Source organism: Thamnophis elegans, chromosome 10 (assembly GCF_009769535.1).
Source record: "Thamnophis elegans isolate rThaEle1 chromosome 10, rThaEle1.pri, whole genome shotgun sequence".
Lineage (NCBI taxonomy): Eukaryota > Metazoa > Chordata > Lepidosauria > Squamata > Colubridae > Thamnophis > Thamnophis elegans.
Genome location: NC_045550.1, coordinates 48,257,893 through 48,272,017, shown reverse-complemented (window position 1 = coordinate 48,272,017; position 14,125 = coordinate 48,257,893). Strand labels below are relative to the sequence as shown.

The 14,125-nt window shown below is 38.5% G+C and overlaps 1 protein-coding gene across 1 annotated transcript in view; it reads right to left on the bottom strand.

Moving 5' to 3' along the window:
- Positions 1 to 14,125, bottom strand: part of GFM1 (G elongation factor mitochondrial 1) — a 43,088-nt gene that overhangs the window by 17,030 nt on the left and 11,933 nt on the right. The window contains exons 7-13 of the mRNA XM_032224884.1: positions 8,480 to 8,634; positions 5,845 to 5,929; positions 5,500 to 5,637; positions 4,738 to 4,839; positions 1,850 to 1,906; positions 675 to 809; positions 27 to 109 (exon numbers count right to left, since the gene is read on the bottom strand). Coding sequence (XP_032080775.1) covers positions 27 to 109; positions 675 to 809; positions 1,850 to 1,906; positions 4,738 to 4,839; positions 5,500 to 5,637; positions 5,845 to 5,929; positions 8,480 to 8,634 — 755 coding nt within the window. The remainder of the gene's footprint in view (positions 1 to 26; positions 110 to 674; positions 810 to 1,849; positions 1,907 to 4,737; positions 4,840 to 5,499; positions 5,638 to 5,844; positions 5,930 to 8,479; positions 8,635 to 14,125) is intronic.

Sequence of the window (14,125 nt, the reverse complement as noted above, 5' to 3'; positions counted from 1 at the left end):
CTTACTTATTAGAACTGAATACTTACGGTACAGTGGCCTCAATGCTCTCTCTGAATGCTACTTTAGGCTTTCCAGTCACACAAGGACAACCGTATTCTCTTTCCATTCTCTAAACACAAAGGACACAAAGTTTTTGTTGATTTAAACGCACTACCAAATACCTACATCTTGACTAAACAGCCTAATTTAATGCCATTAAAGCATTAGAATCCCAACAATGCTATCATTGAAACAAATGCAAGCCAAAATTGGGGAGGCAAAAGATACGATTTCTCTCTAAATAGAATATCATATTTAACAGATGCAGCATTGCCTCCTAATGTGTACGTTTTTTCTTTAATAAAAATGCATGACTCCAAATGCTTCAAAAATGAAAAGCAATAGCATTTAGACTTATATACCATTTCACAGCACTTTGCAGCCCTCCCTAAGTGGTTTACAGAGTCAGCATATAGCACCCAGCAATCTGGGTCCTCATTTTACCGACCTCAAAAGAATGGAAGGCTGAGTCAACCTTGAGCAGGGCAGATATTGTAATAGAAGAAACTGCTAGCTGAATGATTTAGTTGGTATGGTGATATAGAACCTGTAACTGTACTAGGTTCCAACGGGCCAAATTAAATGTTTTTGTCAAGTGACAATAGCACCATTCCCAGTGTAAACTTAATACTCACCTGAGCATAGATTTCCAGGTGTAGTTCTCCCATTCCTGAAACAATGGTCTCTTTGCTCTCCGTGTCAAAATAGACTCGGAAAGTGGGATCTTCTCTTACAAAACGATTAATGCCTTTTGCAAACCTGTCATCATTCTAAAAGGAGAGAATATTTATTCAATTTATATGGTTACCTTATCAAAGCGACTCAAAGTGCTATATAGTAGTTTAAAAACATACTTTAAAAAGTCCCACAAACAAATTCACTAACAGTAGTGCAACAAAAGTCAAGCAGGAAACACACAGGTGTTTCACAAATTGCCCTGCTGAGAAAATATTAAAACCGATCATGCTTTTCTGAAAGTCATCAGGGTGAGGGCCAAACAAACCTCACAGGGAATGCTGTTCCAAATTTAGGTCCAGTTGCCTCCTGAGAAAAGTACCTCTGGGACTTGTGACCAGGATTTGCAGCTTCCTGCTGGCTTCCCCATTGTTTCTCCTAGTCACATGAGGTCCTCACTTAAGGAACTCTGTTCCTCCCATAATGACAGCAATAGGGACTGCCCAGATTGATGTTGCTAAGCAATGTGATCACATAATGTTGTGCTTTATGACTTCACTGCTTGGTGATAGAAATTTCACTTGCAGTTACCATTGTTAAGCAAGGACAATCTATAGCAGAAAAAGAGCTTCCAGGCTGATGTTTCAATTACTGTATTTTTCAGAGTATAAGGTGAGTATAAAATGTACCCCACCCCACCCACAAAAGAGGCTGAAAATTTGGGTGCATGAATGTAACATTTTTGAAGTTGTTTTTCAGCCCTAATGAAGCTCTAACGAGTGAAGTGTGCTTTGCCTGCTTTTCTCATTGCTGCTCCCTCCGACGTTCAGCTGTCCTTTAGAAGCTGTTTTTTATCCCCAACCAGGCAATAAAAAGTGTGCGTGAGCTCAAAATCAGCGAATTTATGTGCTGAAGCTGACCAGACTAAGGATGATGAATACCTGGTAGGCAGAATTCCCTCCCGCCCCCCATTTTCCTCCCCAAAACTAAGGTGCGTCTCATACTCTGAAAAATACGGTACATTTTAATACATAAGTGCCACCATTCTCTTGCTTACTACTATCAAAAAGCCCCAATCAGATCACACATAATTTATTCCACTAATTTTGTTTTGTTTTTTACTTCCGATCCCTACCTTGTTGACTGGTTTCATTGTTACAGAAACAACAGGATCAGGTACATGAATAGGTTCCTATAAAGAGAATCCATAGAAACAATTTCTTAATATAAATTTTCTAGAAGTCATCACTGCTATTAGACAAGTCTTTCCAAATATTAAAAACAAATTAAAAGCCTTTATAAGATAAACATGCATTTTCTTGAATATATTTCATACCCATTATATTGTACTAGTAGGCTACAGCTTTAGAATATCACTGTACTGTCTTCCTGCATTTCCTATAATTCAAAACGCCCAGTGTTAAGATCCTTATTATTACAGAATTATGTAATGTTTGAAGAGTTGGGCTTGATGATTCAATATTGTTATCAGAAACAATAGGGCTAATTATTTTTATCCATGCTTTGGGAAAGTTAAGGTGCAAGGTTTCTAAGATACAAACTGCTCCAACTCCAAATATTATATAACTCCTTAAAACATGAAATCATGCTGCTGAAATTCAACTATTTTGGTGATGTGCTTTGAGGTTCTACCCCACTTGCATTACAGGATTAAATCTGAAGACTTCGGGGAGGGGAAAATGGGAAAATCTAATGTAATAGACACCGAAAGCTGTCAATTATGACATGCATGAATAGACTGGATGATTTTAGGCTACCAGTTTACAGTTGGCCATGAATGTGTCTGAACACACCTACTGTCTTCTCTCTGTCTTCAATATGCCTATCCACTGGCTGCTACTAACATTTGAGGCTTGCTTGGAACTTGTATTCACCAACAACCAACTAAATTTAAAAGTAGCCAAAAAATTTATTTCAGGACTGTTCATTAACAAGGACAAAAGTTGTATTTTAAAACAAGTCTGTGGCAGTCGTTGGAGAAATAAATAGGGCATGGAAATTTGCAGAATCTGGGACATTCGTGACTAACTATCCGTTTTGTTGCAAATCTGTAGCATATATGAGTTAATGATGAAATTACTGTTATATATATATATATTTTCAAGAACTAAATATAGAACAATGCTTGCAGCTAGAAAACGATATTCATCCTTTTGCCTCCACCTTTGTTGTAATTACAGTTGTGCAACTTATTGGTTAGTTTTGCTACTACCTGTCAATGAAAAAGCTGTTTGTCACTGATTATTTTTCATACAATCCTGCCTTAATTAAAATGTATAAAATAAATCACATATCTAAAAGTTGACAAGACTTCAATTTTTTCACCGTATAAAAGTAAATCTGCAGCATGCCACATCTTTCATATTATTCTATTGCAATTAATTGAACACAATGTTTAATAGGCAGGACAACCTCTTCAAATGAAAGCTGAAATATAAGAACTTCATGTACCACATTTTGAGACTTATGATAGAATATTAGACCTGAGAGAAACATGTACACTATATTGCCAAAAGTATTCGCTCACCCATCCAAATAATCAGAATCAGTTTTGCGCGAATACTTTTGGCAATATAGTGTATATAATTGTGTTTATTAGGCTCAGTGGGGTGGCATCATCTGGCCAATTTGGCTGTCACAGTATGTCAAGAGAAGCTGAGCAAGATAGGACCTGGCCATATTTGGACATCAGATTGTTTAAAAAAAAATCCCAAGGCCACATGGGAAACCTGAAGGTTAAACAAAATTAGTGGAAGAAGACAATAGCAAACCACTCTTGTTGCTATAAAAGTTACATGGACATACTGTAGTCATGAAATCACTGGGAATTAAACTCAACTCATTGGAAATATTCATTTTTATACTATTGAGAGAGTTGGGATTAACTGAACATGCGGGTAACAGGGGAAACCTAGCTGGTTTAAGAGCATTCAATTGTTATCAAATAAGGATTAACCTCTTCAGGGCCTGGGTCACTGATATTTATTTACTGGAATTAAGTTAAGGCTTGGGAAGAAGGAGAAATGAGACACTGGGACCATACTCCAGGATTTTACTTCCCAACTTCGTTCATTGTACAGGAAAAGCTAAAAACAAGGATAAGAATAATAGAATAAGCAGAATAATTACTCACTCCCACTGTCACAAGGAGCTCAGAGAAAACTCTCAAGCCTCTTTCCAAATCTTGGGAGTGTTTTCTGAAGCAGCCTATCCAAACACTTTCCTTTTAGAGAAAGTCATATTATCCTATATATAAGCAAGGTTTACATTCATCTATATATTTACCTTATTGAGTTATATCCTACTTTTTCTCCTGGAACTCACTAAGGCAGTAGTCCTCAACCTTGTGGGCACCAGGGACTGATTCCATGGTAAGAGGTTTTTCCGTGGACCGGAAGGGGCATTGTTTCGGGTGCTGCCTGCATCCTGTGGGCAGAGCTTTGCTTGTTTTTGCGGCCTGGTTTCTGGCATACCACGGCCCAGTGCCGGTCCACAAACTGGGAGTTGGAGACTCCTGCAATAAGGAACTTCCTCCTTCTCTAACAACAACTCTATGAGTGGTTAGACATCCAGTGAGTTTCCTTGAGTGAAAGTGAATTTGAATGTAGGTCTCTTTAGTCCTAATTAAATACTTTAATATCTATACACTATTATGACTGTTTTAAGACAAAGGCACAAGAAAGAGTCACTGCATGATTTGTTTCTTCTTATTCCTACTTGACCAGAATGCAGAACTACTTTTTCTATAAGCTTAATATATTTATGCCGTGTGTTTTTAAAAACTTGTATATAGCAGGCTAATATATTGATAGATAAATGCACATACACAAATGTGTGTATGTTTTGGACTAAGGAAGGAAAGACACACATCCACCACACACACAATTTGAAATGTTCAAAATCTCTCTTGAAAAATTTACATTTATAGATAGAGGAAAATTGGGATCACATTTTTAAGACTTAAAACAAACAAATTCTGCAATACTCCGGCTAACAACTTACCATAGAAAAGTCAATATTTTCTTTCTCTGTGAATGTATCTCCACTAGCACAATCAATGCCAAAAACTGCACAGATATCCCCTGCGTAAACCTCGTCCACATCCTAGTAAAATAAAACAATGTTTTAGATACCTATTATAGTCGGCATGTGGCATGAAATGGTGTTGGCAAAGTATAACATTAATAAACAGATTATATATATGCACTAATTTTAGTGAATATATATACACTTACATAATTCAAAATGAAATAAAATTTCAGAATTTCAAATTCATTTACATAGGTATGTGTATTGTTTCTCAAGAACAATGAAACAATGTACTGCTATATCGGGGAATCTGCATGATTTTGGCTAGTGGGTACATTATGCATTTTGAAATCCTGTTATGGGCCATCTTAGAAAGCATTTGACATGGGAAACAGCTTAGAAAGAGGTGTTCTTCCTTTTGATCAGAACCAAAACAAAGGTGGAGGAGACAACCAAGGGAAAGTCAAGTTGTTCTCATCCTTCAGGGCACTTGCTGTTCATTACTCTATGACAGAAGTGACCAGAGGAGAAACTGAGAACAGAATATTCCACATAGTTAGAAAAGAAAATGAAAGTTGAGACCCCACTGTGCAGGTAAGGGACTCATCTCTTCAATATCCTTGCTTTGATACAGACTCAATGCAACAGCATCCTGAGTTACTTCTGCTTATTAAGGAGGAGAGTTCACTTGCTGAAAAAAAGGGCTGCATAAATTGGAAATGGCACCTCACTCACCTCCAGCTTGTCTGCATGCATGCGGGCGAATCTTTGTACCCGTGTTTTCTTCTGAGTCCTGGTGTTATAGATATAACTACCTTTCTTTAGCATCCCTTGATAAACACGAACATATGTCAGCTGCCCAAAACGCCCAGCCTGGAAGTAGCAAAAACCAAAAAGCTCAGAAGGTAAAAAAAAAATTGTAAGACTTTCGTATCTCCTCTATGAAAATCAGTGTGGCTGTTACACTTAGTAGATGTTGAAGGACATCTACTAAGTGAAACAGCCACACTGATTTTCATAGAGGAGATACCTTTCTGATAATTGCATATTTTATTTTATTAAATTAAAATATAAACTTACCTCAAGTTTAAATGCCAGGCCCAAAAATGGCAGGGAATTATCTCTGGAATAACCTAGCAAAATCTTGGATTTTTCTGGATTATCCCTTCAAGCAAAATAAAATTCGGTTTAAATGCCAATATTTTAAAAGTATTTATCAATCTGTTATTGTTGCGAAGCTTTAACATACATAGCAACTTAATGCACATTATCACAAGCTATGAAGACCTGTGTAAGATAAAGAATTAGCATTTGAGCAATATGTAGCTTGGACTATCAGGTTCTGTGGAGTTGGACAATAGTAGATTAAGAGAACTGGAGATGGTATGGAAAAAGCATTGTCAACAGACCCCAATTATTCTGGTGTCTGACAGATTCTGCATTTGAAAGAACTGTGAAAAACTATAAAGCCAGTGTTCTTCTCAAAACAATGTCTTCATTTTATGCACATCTACAAGTGCTTTACGTTGTAACTCATAGAAAGAATATCAACACAGGAGATTTAATGTAATCTACTCTCTTGGCCAATGATGAACTATTATAAAATGCTTCATCTATACTAGCTACCATTACAACAGCAGATGATATGACTGGGTTGTGCAACACTTTTGATTTGATTCAGAAGGGCTGCTTCAAATCATACAGGAAATACAGCACCTGCCTGTCACTCCTTAAAGTAGTGGTATCTGTTTTCAGGAGGGTATAGCTCAGTGATGGGTTCCGGATCCCTTTGCAACCAGTACAGTGCAACGGTGCCGGCGCCCACCACATGAACGTGTGCAGCAAGCATGCACATGTGTGCAGCAAGCACGCACATGTGTACTTACCATCTGCAACACCTCCGCAACGCTCCAGCTGCTCCGCGGAGCATTGCGCAAGCGCCATGGATTACTGTAACGCGCTCTACATGGGGCTGCCCTTGAAAAGTGTTCGAAGAGTGTTTGAAGACTTCAGCTAGTCCAGAATGCAGCCGCGCGAGCGATTGTGGGTGCACCTAGGTACACCCACGTTACACCTATCCTCCGCAAGCTGCACTGGCTTCCCATTGGTCTCCGGACATGCTTCAAGGTGCTAGTCATTACTTTTAAAGCCCTACATGGTATCGGACCTGGTTACCTGAGAGACTGCCTCCTGCCAGTCACCTCCCAAAGACCTATTAGATTCCACAGACTAGGCCTCCTCCGGATTCCATCTGCCGGCCAATGTCGGCTGGCGACCCCCCCGGGGGAGGACCTTCTCTGTAGCTGCTCCGGCCCTATGGAACGATCTTCCCGTTGAGATCCGGACCATTACTACCCTTCCGGCCTTCCGCAAAGCAACTAAGACCTGGCTGTTCCAGCAGGCCTGGGGCTGTTGAAATATCCAGCCCCATCCTATGTTATGACTGTTGCTGAATTTTTAATTGTTGTTTTTATTTTTGTACCCCCCCCTTCCCTTCTTATTGTTAGCCGCCCTGAATCTTCCGGGAGTAGGGCGGCAGACAAGCTAAATAAAACTCAAACTCATGTGCCTGCGTGGAAGCCCCAAAAACTTCAAATACTGGTAAGGAGCATTGGCGGGCGAGTTGGCCCTTCAGAGCACCATACTGGAAAGGTTCCTGGTGCTCCCGGCAGGCATCGGTATGCCCGTACTGGGGCATACCAGTCATAACCCACCATTGGTATGGCTTCAATAGAAGTCACAATGTGTTGCTTTAATGAATCAGAATGGTGTTGCATTTATCTTCCCACACATTCTGGGGCCACTTTGAAGTTTCACTCAACATCATGCTTTAAATCTGGATCTATCACAATGGTAGTGGATCTCAAATTTACTTTAAAAAAAAACACATGGTGACAAATTTAGCCCCTCCTTATTACCTGCTAAACAATCCAAGTCATATCTTGTATATATAGGCAAGAAATTTTGCAAACTACAGATCTAAGGATATCTCTTGTGTTTTATGTTCAATAGAAAGAGAGAGAACTATAGATACTACAGTACTGAGTGGAACTTCAGACTCTTAACCTTTTTTCTTAGTCTTTGAGTAGCTTGTAGAGTCAAGATCATGCCCTGCTTTCAATTTGTAGGCATTTCTCAGGGTATGATGTTCTATATCAAAAAAATGACCATGTCTCTATGTCAAGGAAAATGATTTTGTGAAATAAAGAATTGCAATAAGCGATTCTATGCCATGGATTTCTCAGAAAATAGACAGTGTTTTATAAAACATTACTAGATCCAAACATCTGTGCATTTCTTCATTATCAGGAAAATGGTTAATTTCCTTATTCATCAAATGTCGTAATACAGACTTGAAATTTAGTGCAGCTTTCCCCAAAATTTGAGTAGGAAAATAGTTTTATATGTATGAATATTAATGATAACTGGCGTGATATATTTTAGTTTAAGCAATATTAATAGCCCTAATCCTGGATGAAAGCAAACTGTGTTATGTAGTTTCTAACTATCATCTCCGAAGTGCAGTGGTATATAGCCATTGCCGATGATGCTTGTTTGTTTAGGAAAAGGTCTGTTAAAAATTAGATAAGCTTTCCATAATCTGGTGCTCTCCCAGATGACCTAGAATTACAAGTTCCCAGATTCCCAACCATGCAATCCCATCTGAAGGGGAACCATATCAAGTAATATATATCCATTCATTCTTAGTACTTACTCCTGGTTCAATAATGCATAATTCTGCACTTCTGATGGATTTGGGAGATAGGCCAGAACAGCATCCAATAGTGGTTGTACCCCTTTATTCTTCAGAGCACTTCCAAGCAGCACAGGTGTGAAGGTCTTACTGAGTGTTGCTCTTCTTACTGCAAGCTAGGAAGTATCACAACATTTATACTTCGTTATTAACAATTGTTTGCATCCACTTGTCCTACCAAATCAAAAATCTGAATCTTGGCATATGAAAAATATAACACAGATGTTGCTATGGTTGGCAATAAGTTATTTATCTTTTAAATTGGGCATATGTTCATTTTTAAAAAAAACTTTCCTGAGGTGTTTCCCCTCGCCCCACCCCCCATTTCTCAAGATGTAGCTACATCTATTCCAGTGGTGGGTTGCAAATCCCATTCCAACTGGTATGGTTGGAACAGGGCCGGCAGCGTCCTCATGGACGCACGCACCGCGCACGTGTGTCTTAGCACCTCTGCAATGCTCCACAACTCTCCAGCTGCTCCATGGAGCGTCGCGCAGGTGCTGTACGGGCCATGTGTCTGCACGGAAGCGCAAAAGCCTTTAAACACGGTTAAGGAGCATGGGCAGGCGGGCGGGCCCTCCGGAGCACCGTACTGGAATGGTACCCAGTGCTCCGGGCTGGCTCCGGTACACCCGTACCGGGGAGTACCGCCTGCAACCCACCACTGGTCTATTCAGAATATACTTACTATCCTTTTCTTCTTCTTGATGGAATTGCCTTTGGGTAGTACAGGTAGTCCTCGACTTAAAACAGTTCATTTAGTGACCATTCAAAGTTACAACGGCACTGGAAAAAAGTGACTTTTGACCGTTTTTCACACTTATGACCTTTGTAGCATCCCCCTGATCCTGTGATCAAAATTTAAATGTTTGGCACTTGATTTATACTTATGACCGTTGCTGTGTCCCAAGATCACGTGATCCCTTTTTGCAATACTTTGACAAGCAAAGTCAATGGGGATGCCCGATTCACTTAACTGTTTTATTAACTTATCGGCTGTGGTGATTCGCTTAACAACTGTGACAAGAAAGGTCATAAAATGTGGGGCAAAACTCCCTTTAAGAAATGGTTCACTTAACAACATAAATTTTGGGCTCAATTGCGGTCATAAATCGAGGACTACCTGTAACAGGAAAATCTGATTAAAGATGGGGTGAAGGATTAAAAAAACATAGTAAACAAAAAGAAGTTCTGAGCTTCAATAAGTTGAACAGAGGACTGAGAGAATAATAAAAGTTGAAGAATGAGCTCAGCTTCAGCTCAGAACATTGCTGGAGCCATGAACGTATCAACTGAGGGGATGTGGGGTTTAGAGCAAGATATCCTTTCTTAATGGCCTATGATATAAAGGAGGCTGAAATGAAGCAAGAGTCAAATCAGAAACTCAAAATCTTACCCACTGAATCTAGGCTTGTTCAGTCCTATGATTTGATACTGTTTATCAATCATGGGAGCCAATGATTCATATCTGGAGTTGGAGAAGGAAGATTCTGAAAGTGAGCATTTTAAAGGCCTCAAAATATAAAGCCTTGTCAAGCTTCTCCTGACAGCTTGGTGGGAACCAATTAAACAGGAACACAAGAAATTAAGAGTTTTTGATAGATATTTCATTTTGTTGAAAGGCTAAGAAGTTACTACAAAAAATTTCCAACGACTCCAGTATATCAAATTTAAGACCGATTTATGGTGAAATCAATGTTAAGATTCTTGCATCTCTCTGATGCATAAACATTGTAGGCCTCTCTTTCAAATAGGAGGCTTGATTTTTCACTTGTCTCTTGTTCGGATAACAGATATATCAGATATCAGTTGTTTTCCTCTTACCAGGAGACCTAACTGTCCAGGATAAATTCTTAAATTTCAAACCTCTTTTTGCCCCTTGCGTAGAATATCTACGACAGAAATAGTTCTCTCAACTAGAAAAATCTGTTTCTGTTCCATCAGTTTCAACTTCCCATCCTTGCCCTTATACTTGGACAAATTATTTTTGTTACCTTCCTTCTCAGGGTGTGGCACAATAGCCAGACTTTCATTACAGGGACAAATTATATAATATGAACACAAAGCCAGCAATTTAATCATTTGACATTTAATAAACAAGGAGAGCTTGAGTCTTGATGACTAAATGGCCATGTTACTTTCCACGCAGTAATGCAGAATTGTTTCTACTACTTCTTCATATGATCTCATATTTTTTTATTTTCCAAATTTGGTCTATAGCCCTGAAAATTCCTGCTCAGCTTTTTTAGATCAGCCAAAATTGTTTTAGTGCTGCCACCTCCTGTGGGGCTTGCTAAAAATAAACTTCCAGCAAGTTTCACCCAAAAAATAATCTAGATCACCTAGCTGGCTGCCACAGTGTAAATATTAATCACTGTGAACAAATTAGCTCAAAAAAGCCCAATCTTTGGTCTTTCTCAAATCTATTAAACAATGTAAAATCAGCTAGATGTGGTATATGCTGTGTTGGGGAAGACCCAAGTATTTATCATCCACTAAGCAGGAAAACATAGATGACTATAATACTTCAAAACTCAGGCTATAATAATGTACACTTTTATTTTAACAAAATGACCTGAAAGAAATATCTGCATAAGAAATGCTCCTGTTCTGAACAACAATCTTAAGTTACCTTCCTATATCCTACAGTTCTATGATGCTATTTATAAATACAGCACAAACAATTTTGCTTTGATTTTATTGCAAGCATTGTAAGACGTGTGAATGTGGAAGTCTTATTACAGCACCCAGGTAACACGAGTAGACACAAACAGCATGAAGCCATAGCAAAATGTTTGTTATCTCTAGCTGCCAAGAGGAACAATCCTGCTAAAGGTTTCATCTGGAAAGGAAGATGAGACATATGCTACTATTCAGGCCATAGCTGTGCTAAAAGTAGCAAGGATCAGCTGATGAAAAGGCTGCATTTAAATAAAGGAGAGCAATTACTAGTCAGAGCTGAAAATAAGACTAGATAAGAAGTTTTAATTACATAATGTCAAGTTTCAAGTTTAGGGTTACCACCACAAAATCTGCAATGGCAATGCTGGAAAGTAGGAAGCAGAAAATGGTATCCTTTTTACTTACTTTCCTTCTGAAAAATGCCTACATGCTGAAGAATAGTAGAACCACTTATTTTATACCAATACTAGACAATTTCAATTTTTTTCCTAGTCTTGCATCTCCTTGTTGTTTTCCTATTTAATTATTTCATTCTTAACTGGCAGTTCAATGTTCTTTGCAATGTGAAAGTTGACAGGCATTTACTGATCCCATGCTTACAACGGAAATGATGTAATTCACAAATTTATATAATCCTGTGAATTTACAAAATGGCCTGAGTTTGTAGCAAAACTGATATTTGAGTGAACCCATTTTCCTTCTAAATCCACAGGCATCTAGCCTCCATAAAATCATTTAAACTCTTTTTAAGGTAACCTAAGCAAAACATCAATTTCTGTCTTTGTGATTACAAATTCTATAAGCTAGTTGTGCATTATGTGAAGAACCAAAATATGTTTAAAATTGAAATAGGCTAAAGATCATTCATCCTAGTTTTAGTTTTGCATAGATGAAAAGGCATAAGTAATTTAGTGAGTGGGGTGAACATGTGGACAGTTTCCAAATTAAGATGAAAGACTTCAGTCCATTGAAGATGTTACTGAATTTAGGTAGTTACTTTAACAATAAAATATTTAAGAACAACCTGTTCATATTTCGGCTGGATTTTCAAAGTATTCAAATATAGAAGTACTCAAAGTTTAGTAAATCTCAACTGAGGTGGAGATTCCAAATTAATTCTCCAACCGAAATCCTGGAGTATAATACAACCTTGGGACCAAATGATTATGTAAGAACACTTAACATGGATCTTAACCTTTTAATTGTCACATAAGACACAGGATCTAGCAGCAAACTGAATAACCAATAGCATGCAACAGTTTCCCAGACTATAAGTCATCAAATTCTAAGAAGGATAACAGGCGATGACTTCCAAATACCAGAGCCTGTATTTTCCAGGCTCATCAAGTCTTCAAGCCAAATCAGTGCTAAACTAAGTGAGTTCAGCTGTGGTGACACAGTTTCCATTTACACTACTCAATTTATACATTAGAGGAAGCAATTAAAAGTAAACTGTCAAGGATAAACCTGCAATAAAATAGTCTTTCAGCAGAACAGTATGCATTTTCTGGGAAACAACTATCAATAGTTAACTCCCAATATCACATCTCTACTCATTAGACAGGAAAGCAAGACTGGAAATGATGACCTCTAAGTTCTGTCACAACCTTGTCTATCACACTAAACAGCTGGTTTCCTTTAGGCAGCTTCCTTACCCTCCAGCCATTGGCAGCTATTAATGACTGGTTGCAAAAGCTTAATGCTTCCGTGGATAGCAGGAAAGGGTCATGAGAAAGATATTGCAGACACATATACTTTCTAATGTTGCAATTTAGTTCAGCTCTTAAAAGTAATAAAATACAATACTTCTACATTCGAAGTAGTAAAAAATGAATGCTAGCTGCATCAACCTCCTACCTACAGTATCTTGTGCAGTGTTAATACCATTTTATAATGGTTGGATAAAGCTACTCTTGGAATACTGCATCCAGTTTTGGTCACTACAATGTAAAAAAGATGTTGAGACTCTAGAAAGAGTGCAGAGAAGAGCAACACAGAGGATTAGGGGACTGGGGGCTAAAACATATGAAGAACGGTTGTAGGAACTGGGTATGTTTAGTTTAACAATAAAATAAGGACTAGGGGTGACATGATAGCAGTGTTCCAATATCTCAGGGGTTGCCACAAAGAAGAGGGAGTCAAGCTATTCTCCAAAGCACCTGGGAGCAGGATAAGAAGCAAGGGATGGAAACTTAGAACTAAGAAGAAATTTTCTGAAGTCAAAACAATCAGTGGAAAAAATTGCCTCCAGAAGTTGCAAATGCTACAACATTGAAAGTTTTTAAGAAGAGATTGGATAACCATTTGTCTGAAAAGGTACAGGGCTTCCTGCTTGAACAGGGGATTGGACTAGAAAACCTCCAAGGTCCCTTCCAACTCTGTTATTGTCAGCCTCTGCTTTGCTGTTGCTTCGGCTGCCATGAAACGGGGAGGGAGGGCATGGTATTTGGGAGGGGCTACTCATTCTGCTGGAGGAAGGTTCTGGAGTTCAGCTACTGATGGGACTACGCATGCGTGGGAGTTTCCCGCCAGGACTAAGCCTGAGCATTGGTATACAAATCTTATAGTTCTCTATTCAAAATATGCATTTGCTCTAGGTGGTCTAGTACTGTCATAAGAAATCTGAGGAGCAAAGCTGAAGTCCTTGTCAGCCTTGACATTTTGAAGATACTTGGATTGAATCTGGGCCTGGCTGCAGGTAATCCATGATCTCCATCCAATCCAATCTGATTCTTTATTTACAATCAGAGATCAGCAATACACAAAACCAAATAAAATCCAACAATTCAAAGAAAGATTGTCCCACTATATTGAGTATTAGTTGTTCCCTTATTTTAACCGCTTTGGTTATTGTGTAGGTGGTTTAAGTCAGACAGTAAAAGATGGGTGTATAATAGTCCTTTCTCTCCAATACACTTAATAAAA